This window comes from Manihot esculenta, chromosome 10 (genome assembly GCF_001659605.2).
Source record: "Manihot esculenta cultivar AM560-2 chromosome 10, M.esculenta_v8, whole genome shotgun sequence".
Classification (NCBI taxonomy): domain Eukaryota; kingdom Viridiplantae; phylum Streptophyta; class Magnoliopsida; order Malpighiales; family Euphorbiaceae; genus Manihot; species Manihot esculenta.
This window is the reverse complement of record NC_035170.2, coordinates 22895921-22917774: the sequence shown is the minus strand read 5'-3', so window position 1 is coordinate 22917774 and position 21854 is coordinate 22895921. Positions and strand designations below refer to the sequence as shown.

Genomic DNA, 21854 nt, shown 5'->3' with positions numbered 1-21854 from the left:
AATAACATATTATTATCACTAATCGGTTCGGTTTAATTTTTTATTTTTTTTATTAAAATCGAATCAAACTGAATCAAAATGAATAAAAAATCGAACCGAATTTTCAAATTAATTTAGTTCGGTCCATTTATTTTTAGTATTTTTTCACTTATAGTATTTTAGAATAAAAAATTTTGTAAAACTTTAATTTTTTTTATTATTTCTCTTATTTTGAATAAAAAATTTAATTTTTTATTTAAAATAAATTGAAATTGTCTATAAAATTATAAGAAGTCATTCTAATTTTTTTTTTAATGAAATTAATCCTTCCAAACGAAGAGAGAGAATCTATGTCTGAGTCAGGAGTGAGCATTCAGATCGGTTCGGTTTAAAATCGAACTGAAATGAATAAATCGAAAATTGAAATTTTAGTATTTATAAAAATCAAATCGAATTGAATTTACTTAGAAATCGAATTGAATCGAATCAGACTGATTCAAATCGATTCGATTCGATTTGATCGGTTTCAATTTTTAATAAATTTTTTATTTTTTCACTTTATTTTTAATATTTTAAATTATAATTAAAATATTTAAGAATTTTTTCGGTTTAAACCGAATGGTGCTCATCACCAAAGTCAAGTTATACTATCCATGTTTCTCTAGGAAATTACTTCCATAACAGGCAAAGCATAACTTCTTGTATGCATTCATCCTTTTCAATTTATCATATTCATTGCTTCTACCTTAGGAATAAAAATACTTTGCTGCTTCTACTTGGAGAATGTAATGCTTTCTTCTATATATTGGCTCATTAATTATGGACTGCTTCATCTTTCACAAATTCACAAATTTTCTCCAACTTTGTACAATTTCATCTAGCCCAGTTTTCTTTTATTATCCTTCTATAGATGGCTGAACAAATCCCATTCAGCATTGCAGAAAACTTATTAACAAAGTTGACCTCAATTGCTTCTGAAGAAATTAATTTGGTGTATGGCTTCAAAAATGATCTCAGGAAGCTTCAAACAACTCTCTCCACCATCAAAGCAATACTTATAGATGCTGATGAGAAGCAAGAGGAAAGCCGTGCAGTGAAGGACTGGATAAGGAGGCTTAAAGAGGTTGTCTACGATGCAGATGACTTGTTGGATGACGTAGCAACTGAAGGTTTGCGAAGAAAGGTTGAAGGTCAGGGAAGAGTGGTTAGGAAGGTATGCGACTTCTTTTCTTCCTCAAATCAAATTGCATTTCGTTTCAAGATGAGTCATAGAATTAAAGATGTTAGAGAAAGGCTAGATGAAGTTGCCAAAGAAATGTCTGACTTTGGCTTTATAATAAGGAAGGAAGTTGGAGTAGATATGCGAATAAAGAGTAGTTGGAGGGAGACAGACTCATTTGTGTTGAAATCAGAAATTATAGGAAGAGATAAGGATAAGGAGGAGATCATAAAATCATTGATGTGTCCAGTGAATCAAAGCAATATTTCTGTAGCTGCAATTGTTGGGTTTGGTGGCTTGGGAAAGACTGCACTTGCCCAGTTAGTGTTTAATGATGAGAAAGTGGTGAATTATTTTGATTTGAAGTTATGGGTATGTGTTTCTGAGGAGTCAAATGTTGAAATGCTAGTTAAACTCATCCTTAAAAGTGCAACTAGCAATGAAGTGCCCAACTTATCTCTGGAACAATTACAAATCGAACTTAGACAATGTTTAGAAGGCAAAAAGTACTTGTTGGTGTTGGATGATGTGTGGAATATAAACAATAGGATTTGGAGTCAATTGAGGAAATATTTGATGGTTGGTGCCATAGGAAGTAGAATTTTAGTAACTACTCGTAGCACACGAGTTGCTTTAGCCATGGGTGTAGACTGTCCATATGCTCTAGCGGGTCTAACAGAAGATCAATCATGGGATCTGTTTGAGATGCTAGCATTTAGAGAGGGGACAAGTAGAGTGAATTCAAATCTAATAGAAATTGGGAAAGAAATTGCAAAGAAGTGCAAAGGAGTTCCACTTGCAATTAGAGCTATAGGAGGCATAATGCAGCTAAGAAGTAGTGAAAGTGAATGGTTGTCTATCCTAGAAAATGAGTTGTGGAAGGTCTTTGAGAGTGATAGTGATATTGGTCCAGTGTTGAAATTGAGTTATGATGACTTACCATATCATTTAAAGCAGTGCTTTGCATACTGCGCAATGTTTCCTAAAGATTATGAGTTTGGTAAGGAGGATTTAATTCAATTATGGATGGCACAAGGCTATGTTCAATCTCGGAGTCAAAGTAAAGATGAAAATTTAGAGGAGATTGGGGAAGGATACTTCAATGAATTGTTATTTAGGTCATTTTTCCAAAAGGCGAATAACTGTTATAAAATGCATGACCTTATCAGTGACCTTGCACAGTCAATGGCAGGAGATAGTTGTTTAGTACTTGATGATAATACTAAATATGTTCCTAATAGAATCCAACATGTGTTTTCTGGAAATTTGTCTTTTGAGGAATGCTTCAAGCAGCTAAAAAATAGAGGATTGAGGACACTGTATTGTGATTATTATGGTGATAAGTTAAGCTTGTATTTAGACAGTATCTTTTCAAATTGTAGGAGCATACGTGCTTTGAGTTTAAGATGCAATATCAATGAATTGCCAGATTCAATTGGAAAGTTGAAACACTTGAGGTATCTTGGATTGTTTGGGAATAATGAAATCAGTTCACTTCCAAACTCTATTTGCAATTTGTATAATTTGCAAACTCTAATACTCGAGGACTGTAAGCGTTTTGAAGAATTACCAACTGACATGAGGAAATTGATTTGTCTCAAACAACTTATTATTAGGCATTGTTATAGGCTTGATTTCATGCCATTGGGATTGGGGAGATTAACAAATCTGCAGACTTTATCAACTTTCGTTGTGGGAAGTGATGAAGGAAGGAGATGTTCCTCGTTGAATGAGTTGAATAGCCTAAACCAGCTTAGAGGTACAATCTCCATTCAAGGACTTGAAAATGTGAAAAATGCTGCGTTGGAGTCCAACCAAGTAAATCTCAAGGAAAAGAAGCACCTTCACTCCTTGAGATTGAAATGGCGAGATAGCGATGGTGGAAATAGTGAGTTGCTGTTGGATAATCTACACCCTCACCCGAAATTGAAACACTTGGATGTTCAGTGCTATGGAGGTTTGAGGTTTTCAAATTGGCTTTCTTCTATCACAAATCTTGTCGATATTACTTTATATAAATGTCCAAAATGTGAGCATCTGCCGCCGTTGGACAATCTGCCTCATTTGGAATCTCTCGATATTAGTCAGTTTGATTCTCTAGAGTACATATCAGATGAAGATAATTTGTTCTCTGCTTTATCTGCATCAACAACAACAACATTCTTTCCATCCCTAAAGTTTCTTAACATTGACTTTTGCCGTAATCTGAAAGGGTGGTGGAGAACATGTATGGAAGCTAAGATGGTGCCTCAATTTCCTTGTCTTTCTCACTTAATGATCTCAAATTGCCCTAACTTGACTTTAATGCCAAGATTTCCATCTCTGGACACGAGGCTTGATCTTTCCTATGTCAGCATAAGACCATTGCAGCGGACATTGCAGATGGCTGCAATGGCTTCTGCATTACCATCAGCCTCTTCTTCAGTTACTGCTTCTTTTTCCAAATTAAAGACTTTGTGGTTACAGGGTGTTGAGAATCTAGCATCTCTACCTAGTGAGTGGATGCAGAACCTCAGCTTACTTGAGGAACTATTTGTTGGCCACAGTATGGAAATTAGTGATGAGGATGAACGTGGGATATTTAAATGGAGATGTCTTTTAAGTCTACGACGTCTCACTCTTTCTAATCTATCAAATCTGGTGTCTCTACCAAGGGAGCTTCAATATGTTACCACTTTGCAGCGTCTCTCTATCTGGAGTTGTTCTAATTTGAGGGCTTTGCCTGATTGGATAGGCAACCTCACAGCACTTGAAAATCTAAGTATAGATGACTGCCCTGAATTGGAATCGCTATCAAGAGGAATGCGTCAAATCACCGCTTTACAACGATTGACTATTAGAGGTTGCCCCCGTTTGTCTGAAAGATGCGGACACGATACTGCTGCAGATTGGCCCAATATTTCTCACATTCTAAATGTTCGGATAGATGGACGTGATATTCAAAAGGAGGGCCGATATTTATTGTAAGAAGAAGGATCCTCTGCTTTCATGGGTTAGTTCTTCTTTCCTTCATGTCTTTTTTACTTTAAATAAAATCATCTAATTTTTCTAGACAAATGCTTCTATCCTGTAGGTTACTACTCTGTTCTGCCTTCATCTTATCTTCCACAGTTAATAACTTACTGTTCTGATTGTATATAACTTTGATTTGGAGGTATTTGAATTGTTTCCCACTAATTGGAGGTATCTGCCACAGCCTCTTCTTTTAGAAACATGATGGTAAAAGAATCCAAACTTCATCTCTCCTTGTGTGACGTCCCACATCAGTGGGAAATAAAAAAGTAAGGATTCCAAAGTGATGCCAAGAGCCATGCATCTTTCTAACTGAAAATGGTCTGTCATCTCTAATGCTAATCTCTGTATTATGTGAAGATGCTATCTCTTCAACCGCGGATGATACTAGAAGAGTTCAGTGCGCTTTTGGAAGATGTTTCACAAGCGGGAATAATTAGGGGTGTAATCGAGCTGAGTCGAGCTAAGCTTTGTGAAACTCAAACTCGTTTATTAAAAAAGTTTGGAAGCTCCAGTTCGAACTCGACTCGAGCTCTAATATTTGATTCGAACTCGGCTCGAGAATTAAATATTATAATCGAGCTCGATTCGAGTTCGACTCGTGAAAGGCTCGTTCGATTTAATAACGAGCCTAATTCGAGTTCGAGCTCGAATTAATAATTACACTTTAATCAGTTTTTAATCATCATTAATTTAAATAATATAAAAAAAGAGAGTGTACATAAAAAAAATTACGTAACACAATTTATAACTAAAATAACACAAATAAATATAAATTCAACAACATAATAAAATTAGATTACACACAAAATTTAATATCAAACGAATAAAGTTGATTCCAACTTCCAACAGTTGAAACAAGCTAATATAATTTAATTATCTTCATAATCATCTTCATACTTGTTCAATTAATTAACTTGAATTTCAACTTCAACATCCATATAACCTTAATTAATTATTATTAATATATTTTGATAATTATTATCATCTTTTATATTGTATGCTTAATTATATACAAAATTTTTTTTATAATTATACTTTAATTTTAAAATGTATATAATTTTTACAATTCAATTTATCATGTAGTACTATAATTTTAAAGAATACTTATTATAATAATTAATATTAATTATTTGTGATTATACATTAATTTTATGGAATCTTATTATAATAATTATATACAAAAGATTTTTATAATTTAATTTTAAAGAATATTAATTATAATAATTAATCTTAATTATTTGTAATTTTCAATACTATAATTTTTAAGTATTTATAATAGTTTAAATTTTATAACTTTATAGTTATTTTTATTTTTTTAATAATATATGAACTTGTTCATAAATTTATTTAACGAATTGGTTCACCGATTTATTTAAACAATATTACTCACGAGCCTATTTAACGAGCCTGCTCGTGAGCCTTCTCAACGAGCCTGCTCGTGAGCCTTCTCAACGAGCCTGCTCGCGAGCCTTCTCAACGAGTCAGCTCGCGAGCCTAAAAACGAGTCAGCTCGCGAGCCTTAACGAGCCGAATACTATGGAGCTCAAGCTCAGCTCGTTTAAGTGACGAGTCTCAAAATTGAGCTCGAACTTGACTCGTTTAAAAAACGAGCCGAACTCGGTCGAGCTTTTATCGAGTCGAGTCTCGAGTAGCTCACGAATAGCTTGGCTTATTTACAGCCCTAGGAATAATTCAAGTCTTGGAGCAAAGTCCACAGTCACATTATCATTATGTCTATGATTGTTTCCTTGCATTTTTCATTATTGGATTTTCATGTTTGTTTCCTTAATAAATAAGAAATCCAAAACAGCTTTTGGATGAGAGCATTTCTTTTCAGTATGTATGAAGTTTCCTTTTGATAAATTACTATCAAATATTTGTACTTTTATCAAAATTAAGTACTGCATTTGTTTTACTGAAAATCATTTTATATATTTTATAATATTTGACACATTCAGAAAAATTAATTAATAAAAAAATATTTTCTTTAGTTAAAGGAAAAATTAAATCATTTTAAGAAAATAATTTTCAAAGTATTCACTTTGAAAATTTTATTAAAATTCTTATATATAAATTTATTAATATATTTTATTTTTAAATTAGAATTTATAAAAAATAAATTAATTTAACAATGAATAATAAGTTATTTTATTAAAAAAATATTTTTTTGCCGAAATATATTTTTTAAATATAAGTTACTTTTTAAAATTTATGAAGGCCAAGTTTATATATCTAATAGAGATTACTTTTAATAAAATAATCCCTAATAACAGTTTGTATTTTTTTTCCTCTTACTTTCATTTCATTAAAGATGTATAATGAAGATGTCAGAAACCAATCATAAATAGAGTTTACTTGAACTTTTCTTTGGCATTGGATTTCTATTTTGCCAATAAAAATAGTTATCGTGTGTAGTATAAATAATACAACATTGAATATTAAACAGAGATAAGAAGATCTTTATATTTTATATTTGAGGAGTATATAAAGGGAAAATATTATATAGATATTACTTAAAAAGGTTGTTATAATATATGTATATAATAATATTATTTTTCATTGTAATAAAAAAATTATAAAAAAATTATTAATTAGTCTTTACAATATGAAAAAACTCATTAATTAGTAATGTCGATGAGATTAGGCTGATAACTTTATTGGAATGATACTGTGCTGTGATTGGTAGAAATCTACGAGAAAGGAGACGTGAGGCGCAAGATCAGGATAATAATTATTTATTTGTAATTTATAAATTAGCAGAAAATATAGAGAAGAGAAAAAATAAAGTAAAAAATGGGAGTATATTTCTTTGTAAAGATGCAAACTATTTATAATTTTGAGATAATAATATAAATAACTATTGATACTACCACAAGACAGACCATGTGAGATAAACCAATATGCGATCTCACCCATACAAAGGAAGTCCAAAACGACCATGGTGTTCGGATTCAAGAGAAAAGAAGACTCTGATGTTTCAGGACAGATCGGTCTTAGGTCAGACAGACTCGCCCTCTTAACGTCAGGGCGAAACTCTGTAAGGAAGTTACCATTAACATATATAATCTAGTAGATCCCCTTTACGCCTATGATCACGGGATTCTCGACCAATTAGCCGGTAAATATCATTTACCAATGAGTCGGCTACATTATTACTAGATTATCAGAAAATGTTATATTTATCTCCACCCTCTTACAGTATATGTAACGACCCGAAATCGGACCGCCACCGGCACTAGGATCCAGATCGACTTAAGGTCGCCGGGACCCATAGCAAGCCTAACATACAACCTGTCATACCTGATAATCCCATACATGATCATACATTTACATAAAAATTTTAAACTTTTTCATTCACCAAGCTTGACCTGTGCATGCATCATAACCATAACATAAAAACCCCACACAAGAGCCCTCATCAAATGCTCTAGTGGGACATCATATCATACATCAAGCTTGGTTTAACATTTCTTAACATTAAAACATTTTATAACGCTCATGTACAGAAGGGGATTAACATAACATTAGGGCCAAGCACAATACTAAACTTCATAACATTTTTACACCATACTTTACATTACATTATCTTTCATCATTTTCTCATGTCCACATCTAACTATTACATCCATAGAACCTTTACTCTTGCTAACATCCTGATCTATCCAGAACTTGCAAATCTGGGGGTTAAGGAAAATGGGTGAGCTACTAGAGCCCAGTGAGCAGAATAGTAAAACAATATATTAAAATTCATGCTTTCATGAAATGCATCACATCACAAACAAATCACATCAAGGATCGACTTGTCACTAATAGCCCTCTATACATTCCAATGGTGCTAGAGGCGTAGAATGGGTCTCACTGGTCTTTCTCTTAACATAACATAACATAACATTCCAATATGCCAGGGGCATAAAATGGGCCTCACTAGTCTTTCTCTTACATCATGCCAGGGGCGTAGAATGGGCCTCACTGGACTTCCATACCGTATCATCGTCATCATATCATACCGAGGACTAATGGGTCATCCAACATCCATCCATATCAACATCAAAGTATGCAATGCAACATATTCGTGAATTCTAATGCAAGCAACCTAGTATATATCATGGCATTCGTGATGCATGAACATGCTTGAAATTTATTTGCTTTGAAACATAAAAATCCATTCTACTCACCTCAGGCTGACTCTGAACAGACTCTGAAGCAGCTATCTCACTACTGGGGTCCTCGCTGGGTCCTGGCTTCTCGGCAGGGTGATTTGGTCAGTGATTTGGGCAAATCACCTGGCCAAATCACTTCTTCGGTGTGATTGCCTGATTAGTCATGTTCTCTTTGTGATGGACCCTGGCGATTTGGCCTGGCGATTTGGGCACATCACCTGCCCCAATCACTTGTGACTATGGTACACTCAGTTGATTTGCCCCAGTGATTTGGGCAAATCCTCTCATCTGGGCTGCCTCCCAGTAGCGCCCTGCTTTCTGTCTTGGGCTGGACAGCCTTGTCTTGCTCAGCAGGCTGGGGAAGGGGGATCCAAGGAAACCTCCTCCACAAGGTGTACAGTAAATCCCTCATAGAATTGCTTCAAGCGGTGCCCATTAACCTTGAATACCTTGCTGGTTTGTGGGTTGCGAATGTCCACAGCTCCATGTGGGTAGATGTGTTCTACCAAGAATGGCCCAATCCATCTAGACCGCAGGGAATAATTTGAACCTTGAATCAAAAAGCAAAACCTTATCACCAACCTGGAAGTGTTTTCTGAAGATGTGTTTGTCATGGAAGGCTTTAGTCTTAGCTTTATAATCCCATGAAGCTTCATATGCATCACACCGAATTTCTTCTAGCTCTTGAATTTGCCATTTTCTATGGGCTCCAGCTTCTTTTTCATCAAGATTACACTTTTTGATAGCCCAATAGGCTTTGTGTTCAAGTTCTACGGGTAGATGGCAAGCTTTTCCATAAATCAGCCTATATGGAGACATTCCAATTGGAGTTTTATAGGCTGTTCTATATGCCCATAAGGCATCATTGAGGCGCACACTCTAGTCCTTGCGATTTAGGCAAACTGTTTTCTCAAGGATGGACTTGATCTCCCTGTTTGAGACTTCGGCCAACCCATTTGTTTGAGGGTGATAGGCAGTAGAAGTTCTATGGACAACATGGTGCTTTTTAAGGAGAGTTTCCACTACCTTGTTGCAGAAATGGGTGCCTCGGTCACTGATTATGGCTTTGGGCAGACCGAACCTGGAGAATATGTGGGATTTCACAAAGTCAACAACCACTTTTGCATCATCAGCCCTTGTTGCTTTGGCCTCTATCCACTTGGACACATAGTCCACAGCCAGAAGTATGTAGGTGTTGCCAAAGGAAGGTGGGAATGGTCCCATGAAGTCAATGCCCCAAATGTCAAAGATTTCACAAACCATGATAGGTGCTTGTGGCATTTCACTTCGGTTGCCAAGGTTTCCCGTTTGTTGGCATCTTGCACATGACCTACAAAATAAATAAGAATCTCTAAACATGTTACGCCAAAATAACCCACATTCAAGGATTTTCAGGGTTGTCTTGCGTGGCCCAAAATGTCCTCCACAGCCATATGAGTGGCAGAAGGCTAGGACAGAATGTATTTCTTGATCTGGAATGCATCTCCTTATGACTTGGTCTGCACAATGCTTCCATAGGTAAGGCTCATCCCACACATAATACCTTGCATCTTTCTTGATCTTGTCTCTCATGTGTTTGGGCAAATCAGAAGGTAAATCACCTGTGGCAAGGTAATTTACTATATCAGCGTACCATGGTTCCTCTTCTTGGACAGCAAAGAGGTGCTCATCAGGGAAATTTTCGTTGATGGGAGAGGTCTCCATCTCGGTCAGTATTATGCTGAGGTGATCAGCTACAAGGTTTTCCTTCCCCTTCTTATCACGAATCTCCACATCAAATCTTGTAACAGCAGTATCCAACGTACCAGCCTTGGTTTTGCTTCTTTTTTCTTGACTAAGTACCTTAGTGCAGCATGATCTGAATAAACAATCACCTTTGTCCCAAGTAGATAGGACCAAAATTTCTCCAATGCAAATACAACAGCCAGCAACTCTTTTTCTGTGGTAGAATAATTGCATTGTGCAGCATCTAGGGTGCGTGAGGCATAGTGAATGACATGAGCAGAGTTACCTTTGCTCCGTCCCAACACTGCACCTACAGCAAAGTTGCTAGCGTCACACATGATCTCAAATGGAAGGGTCCAATCAGGTGGCTGGATGACTGGGGCAGTGACTAGCAGTGATTTGACCAAATCAAAGGCTGTTTTGCAATTTTCATCAAAGCTGAATGGCACGTCCTGCTGTAATAACCTGCACAAAGGCTGAGTTATGTTGGAAAAATCTTTGATGAACCTCCTGTAAAAACCAGCATGGCCAAGGAAAGATCTAATCTCCCGAATGCTGGTTGGATAGGGCAAGTTTTTTATGGTGTCTCTTTTGGCTTTGTCCACCTCCATCCCTTTTGCTGAAACAATGCGGCCTAAGATGAGGCCATGGCTGACCATGAAGTGACATTTTTCATAGTTCAAAACTAGATTTGCCTCCAAGCATCTTTGAAGTATCTTCTCCAAGTTGGATAGGCATTCTTGGAAGGAGTTGCCATACACCGTGAAATCATCCATGAAAACCTCAATAATTTTTTCCACATAGTCAGAAAAAAAACTCATCATGCGCCTTTGGAAGGTGGCTGGTGCATTGCAAAGACCGAAGGGCATCCTCCTAAATGCGAAGGTGCCAAATGGACATGTGAAAGTGGTCTTTTCTTGATCTTCGGGTGCAATGGGGATTTGGTAGAATCTTGAGTATCCATCAAGGCAGCAGTAATGGCTTTTTCCAGCAAGTCTTTCAAGCATTTGGTCCATGAAGGGTAAAGGAAAATGGTCCTTCCTTGTGGCTGCATTGAGCTTTCTATAATCCATGCAAACTCTCCACCCATTTTGCACACGAGTGGGTACTAGCTCTCCTTCAGAATTGGGGACAATGGTAATCCCAGTCTTCTTTGGTACCACATGGATGGGGCTCACCCATTTGCTATCAGAAATGGGGTAGATCACCCCAATATCTAGGAGCTTCACTATTTCTTTCTTCACAACCTCCAACTGTAATGATATGGAAACCGGACCGCTACCGGCGCTAGGATCCAGATCGGCATAAGGCCGCCGGGACCCATAGCAAGCCTAACATACATCCTGTACACTTGTTTAATCCCATACATGATCAAACATATGCATAAAAATTTTAAACTTTCTTTCTTTCATTTACCAAACTTAACCTGTGCATGCACAACTCATAATCATAAACATCAAACCCCACACTGGAGTCCTCATCAAATACTCCAATGGGGTAACATATCATAATTTAAGTTTGGTTTACATAAACAGTGATAAAACATTTTATAAACCATGTACAAAGGGATTAACCATACATGCTAGAGTCAAGCACAACTCTAAACCTCAATATACATCATTACATTACAAGACTGTTCAATACTATTCATTACATCATATTCTTTCTCATGTCCACTTACTAGCTATTACATACATAAAACTTCCTACCCTAGCTGACTTCTCGGACTGCCTCGTACTTGCAAACCTGGGGGATTAAGGAAATGGGGTGAGCTACTAGAGCCCAGTGAGCAGAATAATAAAATATTATATTTAAAGTTCATGCTTTCATGGAATGCATCACATCACAAACAAATCACATTAAGGATGAACTTGTCACCAATAGCCCTCTACATATCCAATAGTACCAGAACGTAGAATGGGTCCTGGTCTTTCTCTTACATAACATATCATAACATTCCAATGTGACAGGGACGTAGAATGGGTCTTCCTGGACTTTCTCTTACTTTGTGCCAGGGACGTAGAATGGGTCTTGTAATACCCGGCTAGACTCCGGTATCGGAATTCCTACCATCCGGTGGAATCTCGGATGTCGAAAACCTCTAGTAGGGTAGGAATATGTTTTCATAAAATGTTTTGATGCATTTGATGCTTTTAAGTAAAAAAGGAAATGAGTTTTTGCATGAAAATAGCATTGAAGGAAAACCCAGGTTCGGCCGCCGAACCTCAAGTTCGGCCGCCGAACATGCAGGCATTTCGGGTGTGCCTTAGGCCCCCGAAGGCATAAGTGAGGGAAGTCCAGGTTCGGCCGCCGAACCTCAAGTTCGGCCGCCGAACATGGCATGCATGCGGAGGCACGTTCGGCCCACGAACGTGGCCTGGCCAGCCACTATAAAAGGGTCCCTTAGCCGAAAACGAGCGAGCTTTTCTCCCCATTGTCGGCCAAGGTGAGCTCTCCGCCGTTCCTCACCAATCTTTGAGTTTTTCCTTCAAATCTTTCACGATTTTCACTAGTTTTCATCTTGTTTTGAAGATTTTCAAGTTTTGAGCAAGTTTTGGAGCTTTGAGGTTCAAGAACTCAAATCTCTCCCATCTCCGAGTTTAGGTCGTCTCTCTCTCGATCTTCAAGAGGTAAGAGCCGATCTTAAGCTCATTGCATGTTTTAAGTAAGTTTTATGTAAGATCTATGAGGTAGAATGTATGTTTAGCTTATGGTTAGGTTTATGAGCTTATGTTGTGTTTTTTAGCAATGTGTTGTTGTTGTGTGTTGTAGTTGGGGTTTAAGATAGTTTGAAGCCCCTAGGAGCCAATGTATGTATATTTTCATGATTTGAATGAGTTATATGCATGTTGGAATAGGAAGGAGAGGTTTTTGTGCAAAGGGAACCAAGTTTCTGCCCTTTGGCAGAAACCAGGTTCGGCAGCCGAAGGACTTTCGGCCGCCGAACCTGCCTGGGAGGCAGGCCTTTCGGCTGCCGAAGTTGCCCCCGAAAAGGGACTTTCGTCTCTGTCTGGGACTTTCGGCCGCCGAAGGTGCCGCCGAACCTGCCCTGTTTAGCCTTCCTTTGCATGTTTCGCATGATTGTTTTAAGGTGTTTTAGGGGGTTTTTGGGGGATGTTTTCAGAGTCATGTTATAGTATGTTGGTCCCTCACTTGAGTCCACCTGTGTAGGTTCGGACCCGAGGAACCGAGGACCTCAGCAGTGAGTCAGCTGCTTCTGTCAGTGTCAGAGCTAGCCAGAGGTGAGTAGAACTAAATTAAACCTTTTATCTTACGAAATCAAATGCTTAAAGCATATTCATGCATCATGTTTATATGTAATAGGTTGATTGCATTAGTTACACGAATATGTTGCATTGCATAAAATGTTATGACACGATGATATGATATGGAAGTCCAGGTGTGGCCTGCACTACGCCCCTGGCACTATGTAAGAGAAAGACCGGACGTGGCCTGCACTACGCCCCCGGCACCATGGATTATGTATGCTATGTTATGTATAAGAGAAAGACCAAGTGTGGCCTGCACTACGCCCCTGGCATGATTGGAGTATGTAGAGGGCTAAATGGTGACAAGTTCATCCTTGATATGACTAGTTGTGATGTGATGCATTTCATGATAGCATGTGTTTTAAATGCTTTATTATTCTGCTCACTGGGCTCTAGTAGCTCACCCCTCTCCCAAATTCCCCAGGTTTGTAGGTACAGGGTAGACCAGGAGGTCAGCAAGAGTATTGAAGTCTTTGGCATGTAATAGATAGAATGTGGACATGATAAATTGTAATGTTATGAATAGTTATGTAATGTGATGATATTGAGGATTAGAGGTTGTGCTTGACCTATGTGTAAGGTATCCCTTTTAATGCATGATCCTAAATCTTTTTATGATGTTTATGTAAACCAACTCAACATATGTTGTATCGCCCTTTTGGGGCATTGATGAGATCCCATAGAGGGATCATGTTTATGATTATGTTCAGTGCATGCAGGTTGAGTTTGGTGTATGAATGAAAGAAAAGTTTTAATTTTTATGTATGTTGTTGATCATGTAGGGGATTAAACAGGTTTTCAGGTTATATGTCAGGCTTGCTACGGGTCCCGGCGGCCTTAAGCCGATCTGGATCCTAGCGCCGGTAGCGGTCCGATTTTCGGGTCGTTACAGGTCTTCCTGGACTTCCATACCGTACGAGGGCTAATGGATCATTCAATGCTCATCCATAACAACAACATAATATGCAATGCAACATATTCGTGAATTCTAATGCAAACAACCTAATATATCTCATGGCATTCATGATGCGTGAATCATGCTAAAACTTTCAATATTTGCTTTGAAATATAAAGAGTCATTCTACTCACCTCAGGCTAGCTCTGACAAGACACTGAAGCAGCTGTCTCACTGCTGGGGTCCTCTGTAACAGTCCGGAAACCGGTACCCCTCTGTAACGGTCCAAACTGCTCGGCGCTAGGATCCAGATCGGCTTAAGGCCGCCAGGACCCGTAGCAAGCCTAACCTGAACTCCAAATGTCCCATACATGATCCAACTAGACCACGAGCTTGTCAAACTTTTACTGTAAACCCACCAGGCTTAACCTTAAAACACTCAGACATATCAGTCTGAAACAGCCCCCAGGGCCTACACCAGCGATCCATTACCAAGCTCAACCTCCATGCCCTATGTCTGAAAATTTAGAACCCACTCTCTTAGGGTCAGCATATCACCAGTTAGTCTTGGTTTCCGCTTTGGGTCAAGGGATTGCAACCCTTTCTTCCCTAATCACTGGAGTTTTCTAAACACATTATATGTTAAGCCTAGTTTGACACATTTCTCATCAAGAAACGTAAAACAGGATACATGCATACAGCAGGGATTAAACATACACTAGGCAAAGCACATACTAAACCATAAACACACTAACTTACTATCTATTACATCATTGGACAGATATCTCTTTAATTTACATCATGTCCACTACTCTATTAACACAAGCAATACCATAACTGACTCCCTGTTGCTTCTGATCTCCCCTGGCTACCTCTGGCCCTGCAAACCTGGGGTTAAGGGAAAAGGATGAGCTACTAAAGCCCAGTGAGTTGGAACAATGAAAACAGTTTATTCCTTACATGCCTTCATGAAATGCGTCACTGCACAAACATTTCACATCTCGGATTTAGACATGACCCCAAAACTCCCTCTGTCGGTGCATGGCCCCCTACGGAGCTCGTCACTACATGTACTAGCGCCCGGCCCCTCCTGTGGAGCTCACACAGGTCTTACCTAGACATAACAGATCCATGGGCTATTGAAGTCGCCTGGGTCCAATCCACACCATCAATAAACAATGCAATGCATCATAGTCGTGTTTCTAATGCCATCAACCTATTGCATACTCATGAAACTCATGATGCATGAAACATGCTACAAATATATATCATTTCTCATAAAACATTTAGTTTAGTTCCACTCACCTCTGCTCCTCGAGCAGGTACTGAACTGACTCTGCAACGGCTAATATTGACGACCTCCTCGATCTCTCGGGTCCAATCCTACACAAATGGACTCGAATGAGGTGTCAAACACAACCTAAACAACTCATAAACAACTCTTAAACAACTCTCCAAAGACCCCCTAAAAGATCCTAGAACAATCATATAAAGCATGCAAAAGAAAGCTGGACAGGACACTTTCGGCGGCAGGTTCGGCGGCCGAATGTCCTCTCCAGAGCCGAAACTCATGCACCTTCGGCGGCCGAATCTCTACTTTCGACTGCCGAACCCTTTCGGGGGCAAGGTTCGGGGGCTAAAATACACGCCAGAGATGAAAGTCTCTAACCTTCGGCGGCACCTTCGGGGGCAAGTTTCGGGTCGTTACAGAATGGTATCAGAGCCCCAGGTTCATATGGTCGGACCTAGAGTGTCGGGCTCATAGCTGTTATAGAAGGTCAAGCACAATAGGAAGATCATGTCCACTAGGATAGGATGTGGAGTCCTGTCTTGCATGATGATGTGAAATGCCATGATTATATGCATGTGCATTAATGATATGCTATTGTAACGACCCGGAAACCGATACCCTACCGTAACGGCCCGAACCGCCACCGGCGCTAGGATCCAGATCGGCTTAAGGCCGTCGGGACCCGTAGCAAGCCAAACATACCTCCTATCACCTGGACAAATCCCATACATGATCAAAACTTTAACATAAAAAATGAAACATATGATGTATAAACCGAGCTTAACCTGTATGCAACATAACTGACAACATAAAAGGACCCCTACTAGAGCCCTCATCAAAACTCTAGCTGGGTCTACATAGCATACATCAAGCCGGAGTCACATCCAGAGAACCAAACCTAACCTGTGCATGCATCAAGCCACAACACAAGACCTCCACTAGGGTCCTCATCCATTACCATAGCGTGGTACACAACACATGCCACAAGATTAGTTCAAACATAACTCAACATCTAGCATAACATGCATCATGTATTAAACAGGGACTAACCAAGTCTCAGGGCCAAGCACAGTACTAATCCATAAACATAACTTTACATTACATTCTCTTACAAAACATTATATCAATGTACAATACATGTCCACACTGAAAGTGCTAATCTAAAACTATTACATAAGCAAAACTTTTACTCTTGACGTCTTCCTGGCCTACCACTGACCTGCAAAACTGGGGTTAGGGGAGAGGGGTGAGCTAAAAAGCCCAGTGAGTAGAAACAAAGAAAACAGTTCATTAATTACATGCTTTCATGAAATGCGTCACAGCACAAACAAGTCATATCACGGATTGGACCCAACCCCAAAACATCCCTTCCAGTCTCAGTATGCCCGGCCCAGCCGAGTCTCACAACCTTCGTATGCCTGGCCCGGCCAGGTCTTACAACAACTGTATATGTATGCCTGGCCCGGCCAGGTCTCACAACATCTCTAGGGCTAGTGGGGTCGTCCTTGGTCCAATCTCCATCAACAGTAAATAATGCAATGCTTCATATTCGTGTAACTAGTGCAATCAACCTATTACATATAAACATGATGCATGAACATGCTCTAGGCATTTGATTTCATAAAATAAAAGATTAAGTTAGTTCTACTCACCTCTGGCAGACGCTGGACCGACTCTGCAACTGCTAACGCTGATGGCCTCCTCGATCCCTCGGGTCCGATCCTACGCAGGTGGACTCGAATGAGGTGCCAACACACTTTAAACAACTCATAAACAACTCCCCAAAAACCCCCCTAAAACATCACTTAAACTTGCATAGAAAACAACCTTGAAAAGGCTGGACAGGGCACTTTCAGCGGCACCTTCGGCGGCCGAACCCTCCTCCAGAGACGAAACTCGGGCACTTTCGGCGGCACCTTCGGCGGCCGAAAGTCCCACTCCAGAGACGAAAGTCAGGCACTTTCGGCGGCCGAATCCTTCCTTCGGCGGCTGAAAGCCTGCTTTCAAGCCAAAACTCAACTTTCGGGGGCAAGGTTAGGCGGCCAATCCATGCGTTCAAAGGCAGGTTCGGCGGCCGAAACCACCTTCGGCGGCCGAACCTGAGTTCTTCCCAGAAGGGTAGAACTCAGCTTCTCATGCATTTAAGCCTCCCAAACCTTCCAAACACCCCAAAACAAGCACCCAACCTTACCAAAACATGCATAAACCCGTTACCATGCACAAAGGAGCTTAATAGCTTGATTAAACTCCAAAAACAACATCAAAACATATATAGATAGCTTATGACCCACATAGGCCAAAACCATCAAAACAACCCATAATCTCACTTGCTCTTGCCCACTCATGCATACACTCTCCCTCATGCATAACCTAGCCTAAACATTCAACATAGCATCATATAAACATACATGAGCATCACATAACATACATTGGGCATAAAACCCACATAAATCCTAACATGCATATCTACCCATACTCTACCATTAAAACCTTCATAAAACTTCAAAAGACACTAGGAAAGCAAAGATCTACACTTACCTCTTGAAGATCGAGGGGTGCGTGATCTCTAATTCGGAGGTGTGGAGAATCCAAGCTCCCAAAACTTCGATCTAAGCTTGAAAACTCTTCAAAATGACCATGGAACTCATGAAAACATGAAAGAGATGAAGAAAAACATGAAAACGACCAAGGGAGGACAAAAACTCACCTGAGCTCGAGAAAGGGGAGAAAACTCGCCCATTTCCGATCTGAGGGCCCTTTATAGGTGGCCTGGTCAAAGACCTTCGGCAGCCTAACGTGCCCCCTAAACTCATGCATGTTCGGCGGCCGAACTTGAGGTTCGGTGGCAGAACCTTGGCTCGTTCAAACAAGACTTTCGGAGGCCAAAAGCACTCCCGAAGCCTTTCCATGTTCGGCGACCGAACTTCACTTTCGGCGGCCGAACCTGGCAAACGCCTCCTTGGTCTTTTTCTTTTCAAGCTCAATTCTTTTTCATTTAAAACCATGAAATCATGTGAAAACATTTTAGAAAACACATTTTACCCCTCTAGAAGCCTTTGGCATTCTTCAGAAATTCCAGATTCCAACGGAGATTCCGCCGGAAGGTAGGGATTCCGATGCCAGAATCTAGCCGGGTATTACAGCTATGATGTGTGATGCGGGTTCATGTGTGCCCACATGAACCATATGATGCTAATGTTTATGTGATGTGTACTGTTTTTCAGAAACAGGATGAGAGGAACTCGTCGATCAGCAAGATTGACTAGAGTACCACTTGAGGATGAGGGCACGAGCGCCCGTCCTCCAGCATTGCCTAGGGCAATGTCAAGCAGGTCTAGCAGGGAAAGAGCAGTAAGAGACCCTAGAAGGTCTTTGGATCTGGGTAGAAGTAGATCAGTAAGAGGAACAGTTCAGGGAGGAATGTCAGAGGACATGGGGGATGATATGGATGTAGAGCAGAGGAGGGATGGCAGTCTGGGAGTTAGCATGTCAGAAGAAGGAATGGGAGAATCCCAAGGAGGCACCCAGGCCTCGGGATTTGTTCAGCCACCTTACTACCCACCCTTCTCACAAAACCCTGGATATTCGATGGGAGGCACATCGGAGTACCATAGCTTTAGCCCTTATCCCACACAGATGCCATACCCACCTTATTATCCACCATACCCACAATACCCAATGTATCCACCCCCACCTTACTATCCAAATCCAGCAAACCCTACCTCAGAAAATGTTGCACCACCTCCACCACCTACAGAACCCACAGCCCCAGTTGGTCAACCTTCTAGACCTAGCTCAGCCAGTGGGAGCAAGGTCAAGATGACCGACTACATGAAGTTGGGTGCTCCCCAGTATGAAAAAGGGGATGACCCGTTTGTGTATCTTGAGAGGGTCAAGGTGATCACAGATGAGATTGGGGCTGATGATAGTAGAGCCATTCAGATGGCCGGGTTCACACTTGAGTGTAAGAAGGCACGAGAGTGGTTCAAGAATTATGTGAATCCGAGGGTGGACAGCTTGTCTTGGGAAGAGTTTGCAAACGAGTTTGCAAGATGGGCTTTCCCTGACAGCTCAAGGGAATTAAAGATGATAGAGTTTGAACAGTTGAGGCAGACTGATGATATGAGTATTGATGAGTTCACGGACAGATTCTTGGAGCTGTTGCCATTTGCAGGGCAAAATCTTGACTCAGACCAGAAAAGGTCAAGGAGGTATATCATGAAACTCCACTCCAGATATTCCTCCTTGATCCAGTCAGCAGATAGGGAGAGCTTCCATGCCATTATGGACATGACCCGAAAAATGGAGGCCAGTGCCATTATTCAGGGGACAGTTAAGCAGTCAGTGGCACAGCCTTCTGGTTCTAAGACCCCAGGCTCTTCTTCAATGAGTGCAGTAGCTTCAGGTAGTAAAAAGTGGGACAGAGGTCCCAGGAAGTCTAAGAAGAACAAGTTCTGGAACAAGGTTAAGTCCAGTCTGGGATTGGGAGGTGGCTCAAGCTCTGGTGCGGATAATGCAGTTTGTGCAAGGTGTGGTAAGCCACACAAGGGAGTATGTCGGTTTGGGACGGCAGCCTGTTACAGATGTGGTCAGGAGGGGCATATGTCTCGAGAATGTCCAAGAACAGCCCCGATGGCACAGTCCCAGCAGACAGCTTCAGATAGTGTAGCGCAGCCAGCAGCTCCAGCCACGACTCAGGCCAGTGGCAGAGGTAGAGGGAGAGGGGCAGCCTCTTCTTCAGCGGGTTTCAGAGGTGAAGGTCCCTCAGCTCCAGCACGGATCTTCACGATGACTCAACAGGAGGCAGATGCATCTAACACCGTGGTGGCAGGTAACTTAGTCATTGGTTGTTCATATGTGTATGCCTTGATGGACCCTGGTGCATCTCATTCTTTTATTGCTCCGAGAGCCGTACAGAGGTTGGGGTTGATGATCTCTGGGTTAGAGTGTCCTCTCTGGGTCAGTGGACCCAAGTGTGATCCATCAGTGGCAGAGTCAGTCTGCCAATGCAGTCCAGTCTTTGTAGAGGGAAGATGCCTATCCGCCGACCTTGTGGTTCTAGACTTGACAGATTTTGACGTCATTCTAGGGATGGACTGGTTATCTACCCATGGTGCTACCTTGGACTGCAGGGACAAGGTAGTCAGGTTCAGAGGTCAGGATGGGTCAGAGGTTGTCTTCAGGGGAGACAGGAGGGGTACACCTAGAGGTCTGATATCAGCTCTTCAGGCTCGTAGGCTGCTTAGGAAGGGATGTCAGGGGTATTTGGCTCATGTGAGAGAGCTTAGCAGTCAGATTAGAGAGCCCGCCTCGGTGCTAGTGGTTAGAGAGTTTCTAGACGTCTTCCCAGACGAACTGCCAGGTTTACCACCTGCTAGGGAGATAGAGTTCGAGATAGAATTGATGCCTGGAACCCGACCGATCTCTATCCCTCCCTACAGGATGGCTCCAGCTGAGTTGAAGGAATTGAAAGAACAGTTGCAAGAGCTGGTAGAAAAGGGCTTCATCCGACCGAGCACCTCACCTTGGGGTGCACCAGTCTTGTTTGTGAGAAAGAAGGATGGATCCCTTAGACTTTGTATCGACTACAGGCAGTTGAACAAAGTCACTACCAAGAATAAGTACCCATTGCCAAGGATCGACGATCTATTCGACCAGCTATCAGGAGCGGGTTGTTTCTCCAAAATAGATCTGAGATCAGGGTACCATCAGCTGAGGATCCGAGAAGATGATGTGCCAAAGACAGCTTTCAGGACCAGATATGGGCATTTTGAGTTCCTTGTAATGCCGTTCGGGTTAACCAACGCCCCTGCAGCATTCATGGATCTCATGAACAGAGTGTTTAGCCAATACCTGGATCACTTTGTTATTGTCTTCATAGATGATATCTTAGTGTATTCCAGGAATGCAGAGGAGCATGCCCATCATCTGAGGTTGGTTCTACAGACCTTGAGGGAGCATGGCTTGTATGCCAAGTTCTCTAAATGTGAGTTCTAGCTGAGGAGCATTTCGTTCTTGGGGCATGTAGTGTCAGAGAATGGGATAGAGGTGGACCCCAAGAAGGTAGAAGCTGTGGCTAACTGGCCTAGACCCACTTCAGTGACAGAGATCAGGAGTTTCTTGGGTTTGGCAGGTTACTACAGGAGGTTCGTTCAGGACTTCTCAAATATTGCAGCTCCTCTGACCAGATTGACCAGGAAGAATCAGAGGTTTGTATGGACCGACCAATGCGAAGAGAGTTTTGAAGAGCTCAAGAAGAGGTTGACTTCAGCACCAGTGTTAACTCTGCCATCTAGTAATG

General features: G+C 40.9%; 1 protein-coding gene across 5 annotated transcripts; it reads left to right on the top strand.

Moving 5' to 3' along the window:
* The first annotated feature begins 767 nt into the window (after positions 1-767).
* On the top strand, positions 768-4648 carry LOC110624610 (putative disease resistance protein RGA3). 5 transcript variants are annotated; one of them, XR_002489447.2, is made up of 3 exons: positions 768-4190; positions 4395-4479; positions 4571-4648. XR_002489447.2 is itself a non-coding variant. In XM_021769818.2 (2 exons), the coding sequence occupies exon 1, from the start codon at positions 890-892 to the stop codon at positions 4163-4165; it is 3276 nt and encodes a 1091-aa protein (XP_021625510.1). In that variant the 5' UTR covers positions 768-889; the 3' UTR covers positions 4166-4190; positions 4571-4648. The 5 variants fall into 5 exon arrangements, 3 of the variants coding, with proteins under 3 accessions (XP_021625510.1, XP_043816586.1, XP_043816585.1); XR_002489446.2 differs by having other exon boundaries at positions 768-4479; XM_021769818.2 differs by lacking the exon at positions 4395-4479.
* The last annotated feature ends 17206 nt before the right edge of the window (positions 4649-21854 follow it).